Source organism: Kogia breviceps, chromosome 17 (genome assembly GCF_026419965.1).
Source record: "Kogia breviceps isolate mKogBre1 chromosome 17, mKogBre1 haplotype 1, whole genome shotgun sequence".
Classification (NCBI taxonomy): domain Eukaryota; kingdom Metazoa; phylum Chordata; class Mammalia; order Artiodactyla; family Physeteridae; genus Kogia; species Kogia breviceps.
The window spans coordinates 77,280,131-77,301,744 of record NC_081326.1 but is presented as its reverse complement, the minus strand read 5'-3'; the positions used below and the strand labels follow the sequence as shown (position 1 = coordinate 77,301,744).

General features: G+C 56.9%; 3 protein-coding genes across 19 annotated transcripts; 2 read left to right on the top strand and 1 right to left on the bottom strand.

Moving 5' to 3' along the window:
* Nucleotides 1–1,044: 1,044 nt before the first annotated feature.
* SLC52A2 (solute carrier family 52 member 2) lies at nucleotides 1,045–15,119 on the bottom strand. Of its 14 annotated transcripts, none has more exons than XM_067017769.1 (5): nucleotides 10,357–10,742; nucleotides 9,489–9,738; nucleotides 8,509–9,376; nucleotides 8,299–8,422; nucleotides 1,045–1,396 (listed from the first exon to the last, which is right to left on the bottom strand). In XM_067017769.1, the coding sequence occupies exons 2-5, from the start codon at nucleotides 9,616–9,618 to the stop codon at nucleotides 1,271–1,273; spliced, it is 1,248 nt and encodes a 415-aa protein (XP_066873870.1). In that variant the 5' UTR covers nucleotides 9,619–9,738; nucleotides 10,357–10,742; the 3' UTR covers nucleotides 1,045–1,270. The 14 variants fall into 14 exon arrangements, with proteins under 14 accessions (XP_066873870.1, XP_066873871.1, XP_066873872.1 ...); XM_067017770.1 differs by having other exon boundaries at nucleotides 9,489–9,636; XM_067017771.1 differs by having other exon boundaries at nucleotides 1,045–1,377; nucleotides 10,357–10,741.
* Nucleotides 10,246–13,626, top strand: FBXL6 (F-box and leucine rich repeat protein 6). 4 transcript variants are annotated; one of them, XM_059043295.2, is made up of 9 exons: nucleotides 10,528–10,977; nucleotides 11,253–11,411; nucleotides 11,576–11,639; nucleotides 11,946–12,077; nucleotides 12,153–12,260; nucleotides 12,348–12,461; nucleotides 12,530–12,761; nucleotides 12,850–13,096; nucleotides 13,390–13,626. In XM_059043295.2, the coding sequence occupies exons 1-9, from the start codon at nucleotides 10,577–10,579 to the stop codon at nucleotides 13,538–13,540; spliced, it is 1,608 nt and encodes a 535-aa protein (XP_058899278.1). In that variant the 5' UTR covers nucleotides 10,528–10,576; the 3' UTR covers nucleotides 13,541–13,626. The 4 variants fall into 4 exon arrangements, with proteins under 4 accessions (XP_066873842.1, XP_066873843.1, XP_058899276.1 ...); XM_067017742.1 differs by lacking the exon at nucleotides 13,390–13,626 and having other exon boundaries at nucleotides 10,349–10,977; nucleotides 12,850–13,383; XM_059043293.2 differs by having other exon boundaries at nucleotides 10,527–10,977; nucleotides 11,946–12,260.
* Nucleotides 14,150–16,007, top strand: TMEM249 (transmembrane protein 249). The gene is made up of 5 exons (XM_059043383.2): nucleotides 14,150–14,489; nucleotides 14,744–14,838; nucleotides 14,954–15,149; nucleotides 15,345–15,430; nucleotides 15,711–16,007. The coding sequence occupies exons 1-5, from the start codon at nucleotides 14,261–14,263 to the stop codon at nucleotides 15,858–15,860; spliced, it is 756 nt and encodes a 251-aa protein (XP_058899366.1). The 5' UTR covers nucleotides 14,150–14,260; the 3' UTR covers nucleotides 15,861–16,007.
* The last annotated feature ends 5,607 nt before the right edge of the window (nucleotides 16,008–21,614 follow it).

Here is a 21,614-nt window from a genome sequence, read left to right as displayed (position 1 = left end):
TTATGCTTTTAGATTGTTAAGATTTAATCCTACGTTTTCTTCCAAGAATTTCATAGTTTTAACTCTTAAATTTGTCTATGATCCACTTCTGAGTTAATTTTTGTATATGGTGTGATGTAGGGGTCAAACATCATTCTTTTGCATGTGGATATTCAGTTGTATAAAAGATTATTCTTTCAACATTGAATTGTCTTGGCACCTTGCCAAAAATCCATTAACCATAAATATAAGAGTTTCATCCTGAACCTGTGATTCTATTCCATCAATCCATGTGTCTTGAATATCCAGCACCACCTTGCCTCAATTAGCGTAGCTTTGTAATAAGTTTTGTAATTGGGAACTGTGAGAGATTCCTCCAACTTTATTCTTTTTTTTTTTAGTGCATTTAATATTTTATTGCATCTCTATATATTATATGAAATATATGACCACATATTTTTATACTATCATACATACATATATGCTTTGAAAGCAAATGCTCTTTTTTCTTTTCTTCCAGTTTTATTGAGATGTAATTGATGTTTGCACTGTATAAGTTTAAGGTGTGCAGCATAATGATTAGACTCCCATACATCATGAAATGATGACCACAGTATGTTTCATGAATATCCATCATCTCATATAGATACAAAATGAAAGAAAAAGGAAAAAAAGTTGTTTTCCTTGTACTGAGAACTCTTAGGATTTACTCTTAACAACTTTCATATATAACATTCAGCAGTTAATTATAGTAATCATGTTGTACATTACACCCCTAGTACTTATAACTGGAAGTTTGTACCTTCTGACCACCTTCATCCAATTCCCCCGCCCCCCACCCCTTGCCTCTGGTGACCACAAATCTGATCTCTTTTTCTATGAGTTTGTTTTCGATGTATAATTGACCTACAACACTAGGTTAGTTCCAGGTGAACAACATAGTGATTCAATATTTCTATACATTACAAAATGACCCCCAGGATAAGCCTAGTTACCATTGGTCACTGTAACCGAAAGTGGGGGCCAGCTGCTCCCTGCTCAAAAGCCAATAAAGAGGCAAGGTGGTGGAAAGGAAAGTTTCTTTATTTTGGATGCCAGCAACTGGTGGGGGGGATGACACCTGTCCAAAGGCCGACTCCCCCCGCCCCCCGCAATCAGGGGCAAGAGCTTTTATAGACAGAGGGAGGGGGCTATGTGTAGAAACAGCACAGTCAACTCTGACAGTCATCTTGAAATTAGTCTTTGGTGGTCTGACCAGCATCATCTTGATTGTTTTAAGTACAGTTAATCTTCAGTTCCAGGGTCTGTTTGTTCCCTTTTCTTTGAGGCCAGTTCTTGGAATTGCGGCAGCTTCTGTCACGGCTCCAGCCTGCTCATCACGTAGTTCACTTCCTCCACCTGGTGGGGGTTTCAGTATCTGTAAGACAGCTCACAGGATGCGGCTCAGAATATGATCTATAGCCCTTGAGAAGGAACTAAAGGAATTTGACTCTGCTTAATGACTAAACTATTATTATTTGGTCTCCTTTGATTGTTTCCTTTTTTTCTGCATTTTCTCACTTCTCTCTGATTAAACTTATTCTTTGGCTAAAGTTTTTCCACAGACAAAAGGCAGGCTGAGGACATGGGGGGCAAGGACCATAGGGTCCTGCTCCGTTTCATCACTACACAGTTATTACAATATTATTGACTATATTCCCAACACTGTATGTTTCATACCTGTGACTCATTTATTTTGTAACTGGACGTCTGTACCTCTTAATCTCCCTCACCTACTTCACTCATCCCCCACCCCCTCCTCTCTGGCAACCACCAGTTTGTTCTCTGCACCTATGAGTCTGTTTCTGCTTTGCTATGTTTGTTCGTTTGTTTTGCTTTTTATTCCACACTAAGTGAAATCGCACAGTATTTGTCTTTCACTGTCTGACTTACTCCACTCAGCGTAATAACCTCTAAGTCCATCCATGTTGGGACTTCCCTGGTGGTCCAGTGGTAAGGAATCCGCCTTGCAAGGCAGGGGACATGGGTTTGATCGCTGGTCAGGGAACTAAGATCCCACATGACGCGGGGCAACTATGCCCGCGTGCCACAATTACTGAGCTTGCCCGCCTCAACTAGAGAGCCCATGCGCCCTGGACCCCATGCGCCGCAACTAGAGAGAGAAAACCCACACGCCACAACTAGAGACACACCTGCACGCCACAACAAAAGATCCCACATGCCTCAACGAAGATCCCGCGTGCTGCAGTTAAGATCCAACACAGCCCCAAATAATAAAATCTAAAAGCAAACAAAAAAAAAAGTCGGGACTTCCCCGTTGGCAGAGTAGTTAAGAATCCGCCTGCCAATGCAGGGGACACGGGTTCGAGCCCTGGTCCAGGAAAATCCCACATGCCACAGAGCAACTAAGCCCACGAGCCACAACTGTTGAGCCTCGTTCTAGAGGCCACAAGCCACAACTACTGAGCCCATGCGCCACAACTACTGAAGCCCGCGCACCCTAGAGCCTGCACCCAGTAACTACTGAGCCCTTGTGCCACAACCACTGAAGCCCATGCCCTCCAGGGCCCATGTGCCGCAACTACTGAGTCCGCGCGCTGCAACTACTGAAGCCCATGTGCCTAGAGCCTGTGCCCCACAACAAGAGGAGCCACCACAATAAGCCCACGCACTGCAACAAAGAGTAGCCCCTGCTTGCCGCAACTAGAGAAAGCCCGCACGCAGCAACGAAGACCCAATGCAGCCAAAAAAAAAAAAAAAAAATCCATCCATGTTGTCACAAATGGCAAGATTTCATTCTTTTCTATGGCTGAGTAATACTCCATTGTATATATGTAGCACATCTTCTTTATCCATTCATCTGCTGATAGGTTGTTTCCCTATCTTGGGTATTGTAAATAATGCTTTCACTGCTGAGAGCCTGGGTTCAATCCCTCGTTGGGGAACTAAGATCCCACAAACAGCGTAGTCAAAAAAAAAAAGGATTGCTTTGGCTATTCTGGGTCTCCTGCATTTTGTTATGAGTATTAGGATTCGTTTGTTAATTTTTTGCAAAAGGCCAGCTGGAATTTGATAGGCATTACTTGAATCTCTGGATCAGTGTGCAGAGTTCTGCCACATTAACAACCGAAGTCTTCTGATCCATGAATATTTACACGCATCTTTCATTTTTTTCAATGGTTTTGTAGTTTTCCATGTAAAAGGCTTGCTTTTCTTTTGTTAAACTTATTTCTAAGTATTTTATTCTTTTGGTGCTATTGTAAATGAAAATTTTTTCTTAATTTCATTTTCAGATTTGTTGCTTCTAGTATATAAAGATACAACTGATTTCTGTATATCGATGTTGTAATCTGCAAAATTTGGTTGAATTTGTTTTTTTAGTCCTAATAGTTTTTCGTAGATTCCTTATGAGTTTCTTTTCTTTTAAAAAATATTTATTTATTTATTTGGTTGTGCTGGGTCTTAGTTGAGGCAAGCAGGCTCCTTAATTGCGGCACGTGGGCTCCTTAGTTGTGGCATGCAAACTCTTAGTTGTGGCATGCATGTGGGATCCCGTTCCTTGACTAGGGATCGAACCTGGGTCCCCCGCACTGGGAGTGCGGAATCTTAAACACTTTGCCACTGGGTAAGTCCCTCCTTATGAGTTTCTAAACATAAAGTTGTGTCATCTGAGGGACTTCCCTGGTGTTTCAGTGCCTAAGACTCTGCCCTCCCAATGCAGGGGGCCCAGGTTCGATCCCCGGTCAGGGAACTAGATCCCACGTGCCGCAACTAAGACCCGGCACAGCCAAATAAACAAATAAATATTTTTTAAAAAAAGAAAATGAAAATCAGTTTTTAAAAAAATCACATCATCTGAGAATAGAGATAGTTTTACTTCTTTTCCAATCTGGATGCCTTTTATTTCTTTTTCCTGCCTAACTACCTTTGCCAGTGCAACAGAGGGCAGACACCTTCGTTTGTGGATCTGCCTGCTTTTCCTCTCTGGATGTTCAAGCCCACGAGCTAACTGGCCCTGGAGGCCAAGCACCCCGGCCTCAGCATCTCTTCGCATCCCTCTGGCTTAAGTCACCGTTGGGGTGGGGGTGGGGGGCATGGGCAGCATGGACACCTGCAGCGGGGGGCGGGGCGCCGGGGAGCTGCCTTCCCAAGACCTGCCTTTAGAAAATTGGCGTCCTGGTCTCCCCGGCCACAACACTTACCCGCTCGGTGCCCCCCGGCGCTCTCAGAGGCTGCTGTCCACAGGATGTTTTTCAAAGGGAATATCGAGGGCTGGCTCGGGGGTGTCAACGAGGGATCAGGTAGGGAATCTTTTGCAATCTGCTTTCTAAAGAGCTTGGCTTTCCTGCCTCTCTTGCAAAATGAGGGAAATTTCCAGGCTGGTTTGCCACTTGCCTTTCATTTAGCTCATACAGTTACGCAGACAGTAACTTCCTCCCACCTGAGGAAGGTCCTGCCTTCTTCCCCCACTGACCTGGCTTGAGGTGTTCTGAGAGGGTCAGACGTCCTGGAGACTCTTCTACGCAGGTTGCAAGTGGGTCAGGGAAGCACCCTGCTCAGGAGCTGGAGGTGGGGGCCTGGGAGACGGAGGGGTCATGGCGAGTACGACAGGGAGAGTCTCCAAGGAAATGACCGGCTCTCCCCCAGGCAAGGAAGGATTAACCAGTGCTGTGCCTGCAAAGTCTGAACAGTCCTAAAGGCTTCAGAGAGGAGACGAAAGAGGATTTCACAACTCCTGCAGCTGTGGCAGACAAGAACCAACCAACTCAACTTAAGCAAGAAATGGTGGGCCCACATAACTTGCAAGTGCAAGGGATTTAGTTTCGGGTACAGCTGGGCCCCGGGGATCCCGGAACGCTCTCGGAGCTCTGCCTCTCTCCACCCCTCGCTCTGCTTGCCTCTGGGACGCCTTCATCCTCTGGAGTGCACCCTGAGTAGTCCGGATATTTACAGCTCTGGGGATGACTGACACCCCCCCCGAGACAAATCTCTGCCGGAGCCTGACCTGCTCCACGGGGCCAGGGCTCCCAGGTCAATCCCCATGGGCAGGAGGGTGGGTACCACAGCTGGACTAGCCGGGCACCCACCCAGCCAAAGGGTGGAAGGCAGGGGCCTGTGACTGACGGCCCACTAGAACGATAGGGGCCTCTGAGCCCCCGGAAAGTGCAGTGGGGAGCATGTGGCCCCACTGAGGTGGGCAGCACCCCAAGACAGTGTGGGCCTGGTCCGAGAGTGGCCGATTCTGGAATTGCTGATGACCTGCACCCGCTCCCTCACCAGAGGCCCAGTCCCTCCCACACTCCCATCCTCTGGCCCCACTCCCCACGGAAGCGAGGAGGTCCCTTTGAATGCACAGAGGGGAGGGAGGCCCTGAAAGGACTCTTCCCTTGTCCCCAGGTCAGGCAGTGGGGCTCTGACAGGCGCAGATGAGGGGTGTGACCGTCCCCTCACCCAGGTGTTGTCACACTCACGCCCACGTCGGAACCCACACCTGCCTAGGGACCCCGGTGGGCTGACCAAGCCAGGACTGAAGGAAGGTGAAGGCCCCACCTCTACTTGCTCAACCAGAGCCGGCGAGCCTCGTCCCTCTCTGTCTTGGGGCAGCGGCCGCACACCTGCAGAGGGGCTGCGCGTGGCAGGGCACACCCTGGCTGGCTCTTCTCTGCTGTCGAGAACCTGAGCCACAGACCACAGAGGGCCCGCGGCTCAGCTCTGTTCTCACACAGGGGACGGTGCCTTGCATCCTGCCTTGGACACCGCCTCCCTTCTGGGGTCTCCTCCAAGTTCCTCACTGCCCCAGGCCTGAGGGTCCCTTTGGGCAGGGCTGTGAGCTTGAGTGGCTGGCCACCTGCTGTCCAGCTGGAGGCGTGGGTGCCCGGGTAGGGCCCTGGGGGGCGCTCGGCTCTGAGGGGCTGGCGTGGTGGGCCGCCCTGCTTCCTGGCCACTGGCCTCACGCCCCGGACGCCGCAGAGAGCAGGAAGGGCGTGCCCAGCGGCTCTCTAGGACTTGGCCCCAAGGCGTCTTCCTACCGTTGTTGTTTGGGCTCCTGCCTTGTTCCCTTCGGGGAGCTGACCGGATGCCCCGGAGACACCAAACGGCAGGGGCTCCTCCAAGCCACCCCTGCAGTCCTGGCCTCCGGGGCTCAAGGCCACCCCGCCCCCCCCCGCCCCCCCTTCGGGAGACCGTGCCTTGCTTCCCGGGGCCTTTGCACCTGGCACACGGGGCACAGACACACGCCAGCAGGGGAGGCTCCACAGACGCCCAACGCGAGGGAAGGCAGGAAGGAACTGGGTGGAGGCTCCACCAGCCTCCGCCCCAGGGTGGGCAGGGGAGGGGTGAGCGGAGGGTGCGGAGGCCCGGGGCCACACCACCCCTGTCACGCCCTCGGCCTCCTCCCTCCCACTCTCCAGAGGTGGCTTCCGTGGCCCACACCCGCCTGCAGGCGCCCCCCTCCCCAGCCCTACCCGGTGAGGGGGCCGAATGGTTAGCGCCCTCCAGGGCGGTGGCTTTCTGCCTTAAGGGCTGGGCCACGTGGGAGCCTGGTCCCACCACATGCCTGATGGGGGGGTCAAGGCCTAGGGATCTTTCCCTCCCGCCAGCAGGTCCCTCAGCTCAGCCGGCCCTGCCAAGGCCGGGGAGGAAGACCCTGAGAAGCCTCCGCGCAGCCCGAGTCAGGACAGGCGGCTTCAGAAGCTTAGAAAGGGCACCGGGGAGGGCTGGCCAGCAGGGCAGGAGCCGCTCCTCTCGGTGCCCACGCCCGGCCCCTGGTGGCTGCAGGGCCCCTTGTCTGTGAGAGTGGGCTCTCAGTACCACGCCAGTCACACTGGCTCCCGGCTCAGGTGTCCTGCCCCCCGGGAGCCTCTGCTCCCCACCTGCCCAGGAGGCACAGAGGACGCGTTAGAAGCCTGGGCCCCGGCTCCGCGGCAGCCTCCGTCTGAATCCCCTCTCAGATCCTCCTGGCCCTCCCGGCTCGGGCCGCACTCCAGTCCCCGCCAGCCCTGGGTGTGGGAGCCCCCGGTGCAGCACAGCCTGTGTTTGGTGCTGGGCTCCGCGCAGACACCAACAAGCAGAGGCCTGGACTGCTGTTCCAGGGTGGGCACAGAGCGTGGGCTGCTCAGAGCCAGGGCCATCTGCCAGCAGCCCAGGGAGAAGGCAGCCACTGTCGCGTCTGTGTGAATAAAGGGTTTGGGGCCTTTGCAGCTTTGATCACAGGAGCTACAAACGAGGCTGGTGGTTTGGGGGAGGGGACCACGTCCTTGGGCAGAAGGACCCCAAGGTCGGCTGGACCCTCACACCCCAGTCTCTTCTAAGTCCCACTCGCCGAGCCCTTCCTGTGCCAGGACCTGGCAACAAGCCCCTGGCGCAGATCCCCCAGTAGGATCCCCCCGTAAAGCGGTGGGAAAGGGGGCCACACCCAGGCCACAAGGACAGCGACTACAAGGCCGCCCGTGCGGCCTGACCCTCGTGCCTGGCTGGCTCGCCCACCACAGCCTCTGACCGCCGTAGCCCGTGTGGGTCCGTGGTCTCCACTCCAGGCCCTGGGGGCTGGCCTTCACCCTCCCTCTGGGCAGTACTGTATGTGTATCTGTGTTTAGGAGGAGGTCCTGTGACCCCCAGGACCTAGGAGTGCCCCAGGAAGTGGGACAGGCCCCTGTCGAACAGGTCAGGGTACCGCTCTAGCTCAGGAGAGGTCTATCCACACAGCAAGAGGTGTTCCCGGGGTTAGCACCAACTCATGGAATAGACACGCTTTATTGTACAAATCCCACACAGGTCCTGGGCCTGGGCCAAATCCACGTGCCCAGCCGGGCCCTGGCTCCGAGCCTGCTCTGTGGTCCCAAACCTGGCCTGCGGTGCCAGGTTCTCCTGTGGAGTACGCAGGCATCCGTGAGCAGGCTGCTTGTAGGGTGGGCCTCCCTGGGCTGTGGGCACGCAGGCACTGTGGCAACCCCAAGCCGAAGACAAGTGGAGTGGAGCGGAGTCCCCACCTGCTCGGGCTCAGGGGCCACAGGGGTCCACACAGTCCTTCCCACTGCGGAACACACGGTAGATGCTGGTGGGAGGGAACATGGCCATGGCGCCGAGCAGAGAGCCCACCTGGATGGCCACGCCAGCTGCCAGCAACGACTGCTGGCCCCCCCTGTGCAGCAGGGAGCTGGAAGCCACCTTCACGTATGAGAACACGCCGAGACACAGAACCCACGACACCACCTGGGAAGGTGGACACGGCAGCAGGCTGAGCGCGAGATGCCCCTCCTCTAGGGCGAACCCCCTCCCTACTGCCACCCTCTTTGCTTCACTGTCCCCCGACATACTTACCACAAGGACCACCCCTGCAGAGGTGCCCACCAGAGGAGGGCAGGGGCTCAGGATTGCTAGCGCCATCACGTAGGCCCCGAAGAGCATGCCCAGCAGGGAGAGACTGCCCAGTCCTGCCAGGGACCTGCCAGGGGCGAGCAGAAACTCAGGGCTCAGGCCCAGGCTCTCACCCCTAAGTCCCACCCTGAGTGGCCTGGGCCGCCTGTATACCTGCATAGAACACCCATGGCCAGGAAGCAGGCGAGGGGGTTGGCGGCACTGCCCAGCACCACAGCCAAGTGGTAGGCTGGGCGCCCATAGGGCAAGCAGGAATAGCTCTGCACAGCAGGCAACACGCCATTGGTCAGAGCGTTGGTGACGGCCAGCAGGCCCAGCAGGCCGACACCACGGGTGGAAAGCAGCCAATGGGCCGCAGGTTCTGGGCTGCGGGTGGTGCCTGCCGCCTTGCTGGGAGACTCCTGCAGGGGTGAGGCCTCTTCCTCTTCCTCTACTCCTGGGGCTCCCACCTTCAGGCCAGGCTCTGGGCCTCTCGTGGGTACAGACGGTGGTGACGGCAACAGCACCAGGAGACCCTGAAAGGCGGCAGCTGAAACGACTAATAAGGCGGACAAGACCCCAAAAAAAGTGCTGACAGGAAAACGCTCTGGGAAGTCAATGGGGAGCCCAGGAGTGCCATTGGTGGGGGTCGGTGGGCACTCGAGGCGACCCACACCCTGCACTAGGGCCAGCACACAGGGCAGCAGGGCACTGAGGCCCTGACCCAGGAAGAAGGACCGCAAGAAGGAAGGCGGCAAGCGGCTCAGGAAGGGCAGGAAAGTGACATTCGAAGCACAACAGGCCAGCGCCAGCACAAAGGAGAGAGCCAGGAAGGCCACGGAGTGCTCCTGCCCCGCCACTGCTGCCACGTGGGGCCACAGAGGGGCCAGCAGGGCCGTGCCCACCACGCTCAGCGCCTGCACCACTTGGATGGGGGCCCTCTCGCCCCTGCCCGGGGCCAGCCGCCTCCACAGGGTCACCACCAGGAGACTCAAGTTCCCCAGCGCCACAAGCACAGAGAGGTAGGAAGGGAGACTCCAACCTGCAAGGAAAAAAAGGAGAAAGCCGTGTCAGGTGCAGGATGTGCAGGGCCAGAGAGCAGCTGCAGCCCACCTCCCCCGCACGCAGCCTCGCCACTGCCCACATCGACTCACCCTCGGGGAGGTCTTTCACCACCACAGGCAGCTCCACCCAGATCCCGTTGATGGCAGCCCATGAGCCCATGCCAAAGAGGGCTACCAGCACGTGGGTCAGCACCAGACGGCCCAGCGGGGGTGCTGCCATTTAGCCCAAGGCTGGAGCCTACAGGACAAGGCAAAGGTCACAGCCAGCTCTTCTTTCCCCACCTAGGTCCAAAAAAGACGCTTCGGCTCCTCCGGGAACTGAAGTGAAGACTTCGTCTAGCTTGAAGGAAAGAAACATGCATGCAGAATCACAAGGGAGAGACACAGAACCATAGTCAGGAAAGGACCAGACGGCCAAGACCAGGGAAACTGGGGGGATGCCGGGGGTGGGGGATGGGGAGGAGAAGGGACCAAGCACACCGGCAGCCTGTGCCGGGATCACGACACAGCAAAGGCTGTCAGGCAGGGAAGCAAGAAGGCGCCGAAGCCCAGGGGAGGATGATGAAAGAGGGAGATGATCTTCGGGTGTGAGTTACCGAGGCCGCCAGAGCACTCCCCCCACAAATACGGGACAAGGACTCCGGGACAGGTCCACCTCTCAGGCGCCAAGCACACCTCTGCGGCTTCTGCGAGACCCCGGACAGCCGGAGCCAAGTCGGGGCTGGGGGTGCGGCCGCGGCGGGCACCACCCCTCGCAGCGTCAGCGGAGTGGCGGAGAGCCGACCGGTGCGCTGGGGTGCCTGCGCCTCCCGGTCCTGAACCCGCGCGCTCCCTGACCCGGCGACTGGCCATCCCGCCACACTTCGAGGGCACCGCCTCCGGCCCAGGGTCGAGGCCCCAGCCCAGAACTGGTGGGGCCGGAAAACGCAGCCGAGCGGGAGCGAGGACTCCAACTCACCCGCCGGGACTCGGAGAAGCCACCAGCCGGCGGACCCCAGCGCCTGATATCCCGCTCCGGAAATCTAGTGCAGAGTCCAGGGGCGGGGAGGGCAGGGCCTGCCCCGGGCCTTGACCCCGCCCCCCGAGGCAAGCCGCGCCTCCGCCGGCCCCACCCCTTCCGCCTCAGGAGCCGCCTCTTCCGCTCCCCCTGGGCGGAATTGGGAACGCAGCGAGTGGCTATGGCGCCGGGTGTGGCCCGGCGGGCCCGGCAAAAGGTCCGGATCTTGCCGCTGGCCGGTGCGCGGAGCCGCTCGGCGGAGGACTGGTGGTGGGATCGGCTGGCGCCGAGCGGCTCCGGTTACCACCTGCTGCAGTCGGACGGCATGCTGCTGGTGTTGCCAGGCCCGGGGCCTGCCCGCCCCCGCGCGCAGAGGCGCGCCGCCCGCCGTGCTCAGCGGCTGCGGCTCCACGGGGCCCGCGCCGCTGTGGCCAAGGCCAAGCCCAGGACCGCACCCGCACCCGCGCCCGCATCGCAGCAGGAGCCCGACCCGGGCTGGGGCGACCGCATTCCCTTGGAAATCCTGCTGCAGATTTTCGGGCTGCTGGTGGCGGCGGATGGGCCTATACCCTTCCTTGGCAGGTACCCCAGGTCCATCGCGCACAGCGCCGGGTCTCAGGCGGACCTCTTAGGCACTCAGCGGGTGGCTGAGCGCCCACACACGCGTCCCAGAGAGCGCAGTCTCTCAGGGCGTCCAGTTGGAATCCCAGGGGCCCGACTTTGAACTGAGGGGTCCGCAGCGTTGTGAGAGTTGGCGGGGGGCAGGTCCCTCCTCTTAGAAAACCCCATAGCGACAGCCAGTGAGGGCGAGCATCGACCACAAAAGGCCCGGCCCCTCAGCAGAGATTTTCTCCCAGGGCTGCACGCGTGTGCCGCCTCTGGCACGAGGCCGCCTCCCAGCCAGCGCTCTGGCACACCCTCACCTTGTCACCCCCGCTGGCTGGCCGCCCCGCCAAGAGTGGGACCAAGACTGAGAAGAAGCTTCTTGCTTCCCTGGAGTGGCTTATGCCCAGTCGGTGAGCAGTTCCATCTTTTCCTTATCTCCTCATTCCACTTATGTGTTGTGTGAAAGCCCCAGGCCCCCTCCCGCATCCCTGCACGAAGGTGATGGGTGGGGAGAAGGCTGGTAGAAGGGGCAGCGTGGGAACACTGTGCAGCTCTACCTCTGCTGTCGGCCCAGGTTCTCACAGCTCCAGAGACTGACTCTCATCCACTGGAAGTCCCAGGTACCCCCTGTGTTGAAGGTGAGAGAGAGCTCGAGGCTGCCCTGCACGCCAGCCATGACACTCTGGGGTTACCCACCAGGGAGTGGGTCAGGTACCGTGGGCCCCAACAGTGCCCCATGGAGATGCCTGCTTGGTTCTCCTTTCCTGGCCTGTCTTCCAGCAGAGAGGTGTGAGAGGTGGGAGCACGCAGGTGGGCCTGGCATGGCCAGAAAGGAGACCACTGCTGAGGCAGTAAAGTGCGGTTGGCACCAGCCATTGGTCTGTTTCCCTTGTGGACCAGAGCCTGCCCTCCCCCAACCCCAGCTGGCCCTCTGTCCTCCACAGCTGGTTAGCGAGTCCTGTCCCCGGCTCACCTTCCTCAAGCTTTCCGATTGCCACGGTGTGACTGCTGATACTCTGACCATGCTAGCCAAAGCCTGCCCCCAGCTCCACAGCCTGGACATACAGCACTCCATGGTGAGCCCAGGAGTCCCCAGGGGCCCCAAGGAAGCCTGGGCTGAGTTGACTGGTACCTCTGTGCTGGGTCTCCAGGTGGAGTCCACGGCTGTGGTAAGCTTCTTGGAGGAGGCGGGGCCCCGAATGCGGAAGCTGTGGCTGACCTACAGCTCCCAGACAACAGCTATCTTGGGTGCACTGCTGGTAGGTTGGTGACGGGCAGGAGCAGAGCTGGGTGCTGAGCCAGGGACTGCCAGGCCTCCGACCCTGTGTCCTCCCCCACCTCTGCAGGGCAGCTGCTGCCCACAACTCCAGCTCCTGGAGGTGAGCACCGGCCTCAGCCACAACAGCACTCCCCTCCAGCTGCCTATCGAGGCCCTGCAGAAAGGCTGCCCCCAGCTGCAGGTACCTGCCGCCCCACCTCTTCCACCTGTCACCCCCCTCCCCATCTGCAGCCTGGGCCTCGCTCCCAGGTGTTGCGGCTGCTGAACCTGATGTGGCTGCCCAAGCCTTCCGGGCGAGCGATGACTCCTGGCCCAGGCTTCCCCAGCCTTGAGGAGCTCTGCCTTGCCAGCTCCACCTGCAACTTTGTGAGCAACGAGGTCCTGGACCGCCTGCTCCACGGCTCCCCTCACCTGCGCTTGCTGGATCTCCGCGGCTGTGCTCGAATCACACCTGCTGGCCTGCATGATCTCCCATGTCAGGGTCAGCACTCCCCGGGTGGTGGCTGGGCAGGTGGGATGTGGGCATTCTTGCCCACCCCACAGCTCATGCCCATTTCTCTCTCCTCCAGAGCTGGAGCAGCTTCACCTGGGCCTGTATGGCATGTCGGACCGGCTGACTCTAGCCAAGGAGGGCAGCCTTCTGTTAACTCAGAAGTGGTGCCACACTCTGCAGGAGCTGGACTTGAGTGGCCAGGGCTTCAGTGAGAAGGACCTGGAGCAGGCCTTAGCTGCCTTCTCAGGCACCCCTGGGGGCTCGCACCTGGCACTGTGCTCCCTCAACCTCCGGGGCACCCGGGTCACACCGAGCACTGTCAGGTTAGCATCCCCAGCCCCGCCAGTTCCTTGGAGCCAGTATGGCTTGATCCCCTGTCCGGCCTGGCTTGCCAGCTCCAGGGGTCTGGAAAGGGAGCCCACACTGGCCCAGCCCCTGCTTGGGGTTGGCCTTCAGGACACCAGGGGTACTGGGCTTGGGCCTGGACGGCTGTAGGTGGCAGAGCCAGCTGCGGTGCAAGCGTAGAGAGGGCTCGTTAGACTGGCTCAGCCGCGCTGTGCCTGGGTCTTCCTGGGGCCAGTGGCTCAGCCTCCCGTGGCCTGCGTCGCCCCCACAGCTCTGTGATCAGCCGCTGCCCAGGCCTGCTGTACCTCAACCTGGAGTCCTGCCGCTGCCTTCGCCGGGGCCTGAAGCGGGCCTACAGGGGCCCAGAGGAAGTCCGGTGGTGTCTGCAGCAGCTGCTCACCAGCCTCCCCGCTCCCAGCTAGGCAGCTCCAGCCGGCCAGCCCCGCCCTGACCCCGTTCCCAGTTTTGGATGTGTGATTATTTTGTTACAATAAAACATTTTTAGGAACTCATGTGTGGTCTCTGGGATCCCAGTGAGAGGCTAGGGGTTGTTCCTGAGGGAACTCCTTGGGGCTAGAACCTGTGTGTTGTGGTGTTGGGGGCAGCCCCGCAGGGCTCCTGAGTCAGCCTGCGGCCGTGCCTTGCCTGCTTAATCCTGGGCTCAAATCTTGGACTGAGTGTGAGTGTGTGTGTGTGTGTGTTTTCCACCCTCAGGGACACTAAGGTGAGCTGTCTGTGATTGTATATGGCCCTCTGACCTGGGCAGAGGCGGCAATGGAGAAGGGGAGGCCATGCTCAGCCACGGGGCTTGTGGTGGGGCACCTGCCTATAGACTCCTCTCGAGCTCAGGCCTGGGATGTCCCACTACCCCAGCCTTCAGGTGAGGACTGTGAACCAGGCTGTACAGGGGGCCTCCGGTGGGGTGGGGACTAGCGGGGAAGTGCACGCCCACCGCAGGGCGGGGCGGGGTGACTCCCTGGAGAAGGATGCTCAATAGGACGGCCCCTTCTAGAACCCGCCGCCCAGAGCTTCTAGAAGCCGGCGTAGCCCAGCCTACACCGCCACTTGGTGTCGCTCCCCTGCCTCCGCCTGAGAACCAATCCTTCCTGGACCGCAGCCCTGAAGGCTTTATTCTCCCAGGTATGAGTGTGGCTGTGAGCACTGGGCGGTGGCGGTGGCAACAGACGAGCCGCACAGCTGGCGGTCTGTACCCGGCCCAGGCCCCCAAGGGCCGGGTCACCGGCCTGCCTACGACCTCCGGCAGCAAGCCCTTCCAGCTCTGGGCCCAAGGACTCTTCTGCACCGAGCGCAGCCTGGCCAAGCGCCTCAAGAACAACAGTTTCTACCCGTTCACGCAGCAACAGCCCAACGGTGAGGGCGACACTCAGTTGCGGGGGGACCAGAACCCGGCGGAGCGGGGACGCGGGGCGGGGCCTGGAATCTGAACGGGGCGGGGCCGGACCGGCTGCGGCCTGCGTGGGCGCTGGAACTGCAGGCTGGACCCTGACGGCGGCCCCAGGCCCAGCGGGCGGCGGGCAATTCCGGGCCCAATCCCTGGCACTTCCACCTCGGGCTGCGAGCAGGGGGCCCGGTATCCTCACGCGCCCCTGCCGCGCCTCCCCCAGTCTTCGTGCTCGAGTACTACCTGGACACGCTGTGGAAGGGGACGCTGCTTTTCATCGTCTGCATCTTCCTCGTCAGCTTCGGGCTTGTGAGCGAGGTCTGAGCTCCTGGGCCCGCCCCCCACGGCCTTCCTACCCTGGGGGCCGGACCCCCACTCGGTGCCCCGCCCCCGGGTCCCGCGGCGGCTCAGAAAGTCCCCGCGGCGTCCACAGGTGGAGAAGCAGGAGACTTGGGGCTTTCCTGCCTACGGCGTGGGCGTGGGCCTGTGGCTCATGATCTCGTCGCTGCCGCGGCGCCGCCTGGTGCTGAACCACGTGCACGGCGTGTACCACTTCTCCATCCAGGGCCGCACCGTGTGTCAGGGCCCCCTGCACCTGGTCTACGTGCGCATGGCGCTCAGCTCCGATGGTGACGCACGGGGCGGGCCGCGGACTGGGGGATGGCGTGCAGGGGAAGGGGAAGCCACGTGGAGTGGGGAGGAGCAGACAGCCGGCCCAAGCCCCCGCCCCCAGAGCCCCCCGCCCCCGGAGCCCCCGCCCCCGGAGCCCCCGCCCGGCCCCGGCTCTCCAGAGACCTGGGACTGAGCAGCTTGCCCCTTGCCAGGCTACGGAAGGTGCTTCTTCCAGCTGGTTCTGTGCGGCCACAAGCTGGAGCCGCTGGTGCTGGTGCAGCTGTCGGAGCGCTACGAGGTGGGTCCCTCCCAGCCTGCCACGGGGTCCCAGACACTCTTCCTTCCCCTCCTTGGTTCAACATGACGCCAGCCACTGTTTCGGGTCTTAAGAGAGGGCCATTTCGCAGGTGGAGGGTGCATACAACAGGGTCCTGGCCCAGGCCCTCGAGCTGGGAGCCGGCGGGAAAGGGCGCCGGTGGGGGGGCAGGCAGGGCTGGAGGTGCAGTCTGGCCAAGGGAGGGGACGCCTCCGGCGCAGCTCTTGTTCGGGCAAGAGCTGACAGCCACCCGCTCGCACAGCAAATGGAATATCTCGGCCGTCATATTGCCCGGAAGCTCAACATTAACTACTTCGACTGCCAGGCCACGTCGTACCGGCACGTGGTCCGCCACCGGCCGCCGGGGGCCACCTTCAGCCCGGGCATCCTGCTGCGCAAGACCGGTGCCTAGGACAAGCGGAACTCTCACAAGTCAGCCCAGGACTTGTGACGCTGCCAGCTGGCGCCCACCCCTCCCCCAGCCCGGGACTGCATTCTCCCTTCCCCGCCAATCTCCCACCTCCCCCCGACCACTGTCCTTCTTCTCAATAAAGCGACCTCCTGCTTCAAGCCTGCTCCTTTCCTCCGTGCGGTGGGGGCTGCCGCCCCAGGGCCCTCCCGTGGTGCACACTTCGCAGGGCCTCAGGGAGCCTTTCAGGGAGCAACCCCGGAGTTTGGGTTGGAAGATGGGGGTCGAACTGCGACTGAGGGTAACAAGTAGCCAGGCCTCTAGAACACGTGTGGGACACACTGCCTCTCTTGGTCAGTAGCAGTGAACTGGTCCTTCCAAGCTTCAGAAGTGCTGACCAATGAGCAGAATCCAGGAGTCAGAATCTGATTGGTCCAGTCTGGGTCAGGTGCTGTTCTAGTCCAATCAGCAATGGGATGGGGGCACCACCGACGGTCCAGCACTGTGCCTAGGGGTGGATCCTGTACAGGACTCTAGTGGAGTTTCCCCTGCGCAGCTCTAGGCCGGAGCTCAAGGCCTGCTGGGGAGTAGACCCACCATATCCCTGGAGCGCACTTCTGCCTGCCTGCTGGAACCCCAGTCCCATGTTCCCTGTCCAGCGGGTGTTCTTGCCTCCTGGGTGCTGGAAGCTACTGTGGGAGCAGAGGAGGCACCTGGGTCTCCCTGTCAGCATTTTTCCTCAGGGCCATGCTCACGACCCAGGTCTTTGTGCATTGTATCAGCTGAGTGTCCCTGGAACCAGAACCAGCTGCATAATTTGCAGGGCCCCATGCAAACTGAAAATGCAGAGGTCCTTGTTAAAAAGTTATTAAGAATTTCCAGATGGCAGCACTAGAACATTAAACCAAGTGCACCCGTTAGTGCTGGGGGCTTACCTGCCCACCAGCCAGTAGGCTGAGCAGCCAAGTGTGTAGGCATCCAGCCCCACCCACCAGCAAGTTGGCACCAGACCTGGGATCCCCTGTGCCCCACAGCCAGCCCCACCCACCAGTGAGCCTGCACCACTGGTCAGGATGGCCTTCGTTAAAAAGTCTACAAGGGCTTCCCTGGTGGTGCAGTGATTAAGAATCCGCCTGCCAATGCAGGGGACACGGGTTTGAGCCCTGGTCCAGGAAGATCCCACATGCCACGGAGCAACTAAGCCCGTGCGCCACAGCTACTGAGCCTGCTCTCTAGAGCCCGCGATCCACAACTACTGAGACCATGTGCCACAACTACTGAAGCCCACGTGTCTAGAGCCCATGCTCCACAACAAGAGAAGCCACCGCAATGAGAAGCCCGTGCACTGCAACGAAGAATAGCTCCCACTCGCTGCAATTAGAGAAAGGCCACACGCAGCAATGAAGACCCAATGCAGCCAAAAATAAATTAAAAAAAAAAATAAATTTTAAAAAATGTCTACAAATAACAAATGCTGGAGAGGCTGTGGAGAAAAGTGAACCCTCCTACACTATGGAGAACAGTATGGAGGTTCCTCAAAATATAACTACTATATGATCCAGCAATTCCACTTCTGAGTATTTTTCAAAAGAAAGAAAAATACTATCTGAAAAAATATATACATCGTATGTTCACTGCAGCATTGTTTACAATAGTCAGGATACGAAAGCAACCTAAGTAGCCATCAGTAGGTGAGTGGATAAAGAAGAAGTGGTCCATATATACAATGGAGTATTATTCGGCCATAAAAAAGAATGAAATCTTGCCATTTGCAACAACATGGATGTACCTAGAGGGTATTACGGTAAGTGAAACAAGTCAGACAGGGAGTGACAAGTTCTGTATGATTTCACTTATAGGTGGAATCTGAAAAAAACAAAGCAAATGAACAAACAAAACAAAACAGAAACAGAGTCATAGAAACAGAGAACAAATGGGTGGTTGCCAGAGGGGAGCGGGGGGGATGAGTGAAGTAGGTGAGGGAGATTAAGAGGTACAAACGTCCAGTTACAAAATAAATGAATCATGGGGAGAAAATATACAGCCTGGGGAATATAATCAATAATTCCATAATCACTTTATGGTGACCGATGGTAACTCCAGGCTTATCCTGGAGATCACTTTTTAATGTAAAGAAATATCGAATCACTATGTTGTTCACCTGGAACTAACAGTGGTGTAGGTCAATTATACTTTAAAAAGAGAGGAAGAATTGGTACGTATAAGGTCTAAAAGTGTCCTTGAAGGGAGGAGTTTCCCTACCTTTGCCGTTTTCTTCTTTCTGTGGTCTGGAATGCATCCATGATTACTGGACCTCAAGCAGCCAGAGTGCGTGTGTTGGGGATGGCTGAGCAACAAGGTAGACTCTTGGAGCTTGAGGACTGTGCAGCTGTCCCGCCACCTCTAGATGGCTTCTGTTAGACTCTGCAAAAAACGAAAACTTCTACGGTTTTAGCCATTTTGTTTGGAGTTTTCTAACACTTGCAGCCAAGCCCCAATTCTCACTGATAAAGAATGTTATCAGCTTTGTGAGGGTGGGTGTGTGGGTGGGTGGGTGAGGTGGAGATTAGGAGGTTTCAAAGGAAAGAGACAAAATGTGAAACACTTTCCAGAGCACAGGAGAGTAACTGGTTGAGGAAAACACAGTAAGATGGTCTGGCCTGTGCAGAGCCCACCTGAGATGTGTGTTATAAATTTAAACAGCCAGCAAGTATGGTGTTATGTTTTTTTCTCACAAAGTTTTGCTGCTTGGACGCAGGTGTGGAGTAGGCAGATAGTTTCCTCTCGCAAGCGTTGGGGCTTAGCCAGGACAATACAATAAGAGTTGGGGGGGGCGCAAGGGAGTGATGAAAATTCTGGAGTGTGGGACCCAAGCTAGGAAGGCAGGGAGGGAAAGCAGGACTCGAGGGTGAAGGACAAGTGGCTTTTCTGTTGCTACATAACCAACCACGCTAACCTTAGGTGCTTCAAACAGCAATGATGCGCTGGTTCTCGTGGTTTTGTGGGTGGCTGGGCTCAGCTGGAAGGTTCCACGCCGCGCGGGCAGCTGGGATTGCTCACATGGCTGCATCAGCTGGGATCTCAGTTGGGGCCAGAATGTCCAAGGTGGCCCCTATCCTCCAGGGCCTCTTTTCAAGTCGTATCTCATCATTCAACAGACTATCTTGCTTCTGGTTTGCAAGAGGGAATGTTAAAAGACACAGTGGGCCACCATCCCATTAAGCCTCTGCGTGCACTGCTCATACTAATGTCCCAGTGGACAAGCAAGTCACATGGCCAAACCCAGAGCCAGCATGGGAAGGGTCTACCAAGTGTGTGAACGCTAGGAGGGTCCTGGGAGCCCCAAACGTAAGCAGCTCCCCACTGTCTACCCTCTGGCCCCTCCTAAGACCTCCAGCATCTCATCCCATCCCAGAACACAGCTCAGACCTCAAGTCCAGGATCTTGCCTCTAAGTCAGGTCCGTGTGCAGAGGAGGTTTCTCAGGTGTCCTTTCGTGGGTGCAGCCCACCTGTGTGGGTCCTCAGTGCAGAGACCTGTGAACTAAAATATAAGCTCTCTTTCCCTGAACACGCAAAGTACACGAATGAGACAGGGACAGAACATCTTCAGTAGACATTTCTGTTAAAATATGGAGGAGCCTTGAGTGTGGGCTGGGGTTAATGACTCGCTACCAAAGAATACAGTTTGGAAAAGGAAAACCAGAACTGTTCAGTAGGAAAACCTGGCAGACACCACCTTAAACAAATGACCGAGGTTAACATCTCCAGTGATAAGTCACATTGACATCATGTACCCTTGGCTATGATGCAGTGAGGAGACCACGGCACCCAACAAACAACCCAGGCCTATCAGACGAGAGCATCAGCGACTTCCTTGGTGGTCCAGCAGTTAAGATGCCGTGCTCCCAATGCAGGGGGCTCGGGTTCAATCCCTGTTCAGGGAACTAGATCCTGCATGCCACAACTGACAGCCCACCTGCAGTAACTAAAGATCCCACATGCTGCAACCAAGATCCTGCACGCTGCAACCAAGATCCTGCATGCTGCAGCTAAAGACCAGGCGGAGTCAAGTTAAAAAAAAAAAAAAAAAAAGGAAGAGAGCCTCAGACAAACTCCAACAGAGGGACATTCTATAAAATGGACCAGCACTCCTCACTGCTGTCACGGGCATGAAAAAGAAGGAAAGACTGAGAAGCTGTCGAAGATCGCAGGAGACTAAGGAGACATAGTAACTGAATGGAAGGCAGTATCTTTATTTATTTATTTTTTGGCTGCGCCTCATGGCTTGTGGGATCTCAGGGATTGAACTTGGGCCACTGCAGTGAAAGCGCTGAGTCCTAACCCACTGGACTGCCAGGGAACTCCCTGGAAGGCAGTACCTTGAATTGGTCGCTGGAACCGAAAGGGGATGTTAGTAGAAAAACTGGTGAAATCCAAATAATGCCTGGAGATCAGTTAATAGCAACGGACCAATGTTGATTTCTTGGTTGGGACAAATGTATCATTGACATGTAAGATATTAACAGTAGGGAAGAGTGAGGGAAGAGTGTACAGATAGTCTCTGTATTATCATTCCAACTTTTCTGTAAATCTAAATTTATGCTAAAATTAAAAGTTTAGGACTTCCCTGGTGGCACAGTGGTTAGGAATCCTCCTGCCAATGCAGGGGACACGGGTTCGAGCCCTGGTCTGGGAAGATCCCACATGCTGTGGAGCAACTAAGCCCGTGCGCCACAACTACTGAGCCTGTGCTCTAGAGTCTGTGAGCCACAACCACTGAGCCTGTGCTCTACAGCCTGCGAGCCACAACTACTGAGCCTGCACGCCTAGAGCCTGTGCTCTGCTAAAAGAGAAGCCACCGCAACAAGAAGCCCACACACCACAACAAAGAGTAGCCCCCGCTCGCTGCCACTAGAGAAAGCCCGTGCGCAGCAATAAAGACCCAACACTTTTTTTTAACTGAAAAAAAGTTTAGTTAATAAAAGGAAGGGGTGGGAATTCCCTGGTGGCCTAGTGGTTAGGATTCCAGGCTTTCACTGCCGTGGCCCAGGTTCAATTCCTGATTGGGGAACTGAGATCCTGAAAGCCACGCAGCTGGGGAAAAAAAAAAAAAAGGAAGGGGTGAAAGGTGTGTAGCAATTATGGTCCATATAAATTCTGAAATGCAGATGAGCATATGTTGGAGCAGGAAATCCTCCTCAGTTGGTGTCCATTTGCGGTCTGGTAGTAGTTTCCCAGTTGTTCTCAGAGGGCCTTTGTTTTTTTTAAGATTATTTATTTTATTTATTTTTGACTGTGTCGGGTCTTAGTTACGTCACGCAGGATCTTTCGTTGCAGGGCGTGGGCTCTTCGTTGTGGTGCATAGGCTTCTCTCTAGTTGCGGCATGTGGGTTTTCTCTTCTCTAGCTGTGGCACGCAGGCTCCAGGGCACGTGGGCTCTCTAGTTGTGGCACGTGGGCTCTCTAGTTGTGGCATGCGGGCTTAGTTGCCCCATGGCATGTGGGATCTTAGTTCCCTGACCAGGGGTCAAACCCGCATCCCCTGCATTGTAAGGCAGATTCTTTACCACTGGTCCACCAGGGAAGTCCTCCTCTCAGAGGCTCTTGACTCCATCCTCTAGCTTCTTGGCTCTCTCCTGAGTCATCCTACAGAAATTGTGAAGCCCGAGGTCTCTTCATTTTGAATGATCTCTATCTCTTTTAGCCCAAGCTAGTATGACTCCTTTAAAAACCATGTAGGTTTTCTATGTATCAAAT

Bases quoted from the DNA above. Each gene is read 5' to 3' on its own strand.
- SLC52A2 (XM_067017762.1), bottom strand. From the start codon at position 9,618: ATGGCAGCACCCCCGCTGGGCCGTCTGGTGCTGACCCACGTGCTGGTA. The intron at 8,423-8,508 runs GTATACAGGCGG...CGCCCCTGGCAG, and splicing joins GCCATGGGTGTTCTATGCAG to GTCCCTGGCAGGACTGGGCA. The intron at 8,216-8,298 runs GTAAGTATGTCG...TCTCGCGCTCAG, and splicing joins CTGCAGGGGTGGTCCTTGTG to CCTGCTGCCGTGTCCACCTT.
- FBXL6 (XM_067017741.1), top strand. From the start codon at position 10,577: ATGGCGCCGGGTGTGGCCCGGCGGGCCCGGCAAAAGGTCCGGATCTTG. The intron at 12,261-12,347 runs GTAGGTTGGTGA...CCACCTCTGCAG, and splicing joins CTATCTTGGGTGCACTGCTG to GGCAGCTGCTGCCCACAACT. The intron at 12,762-12,849 runs GTCAGCACTCCC...TCTCTCCTCCAG, and splicing joins GCATGATCTCCCATGTCAGG to AGCTGGAGCAGCTTCACCTG.
- TMEM249 (XM_059043383.2), top strand. From the start codon at position 14,261: ATGAGTGTGGCTGTGAGCACTGGGCGGTGGCGGTGGCAACAGACGAGC. The intron at 14,490-14,743 runs GTGAGGGCGACA...CGCCTCCCCCAG, and splicing joins CACGCAGCAACAGCCCAACG to TCTTCGTGCTCGAGTACTAC. The intron at 15,431-15,710 runs GTGGGTCCCTCC...CCGCTCGCACAG, and splicing joins AGCTGTCGGAGCGCTACGAG to CAAATGGAATATCTCGGCCG.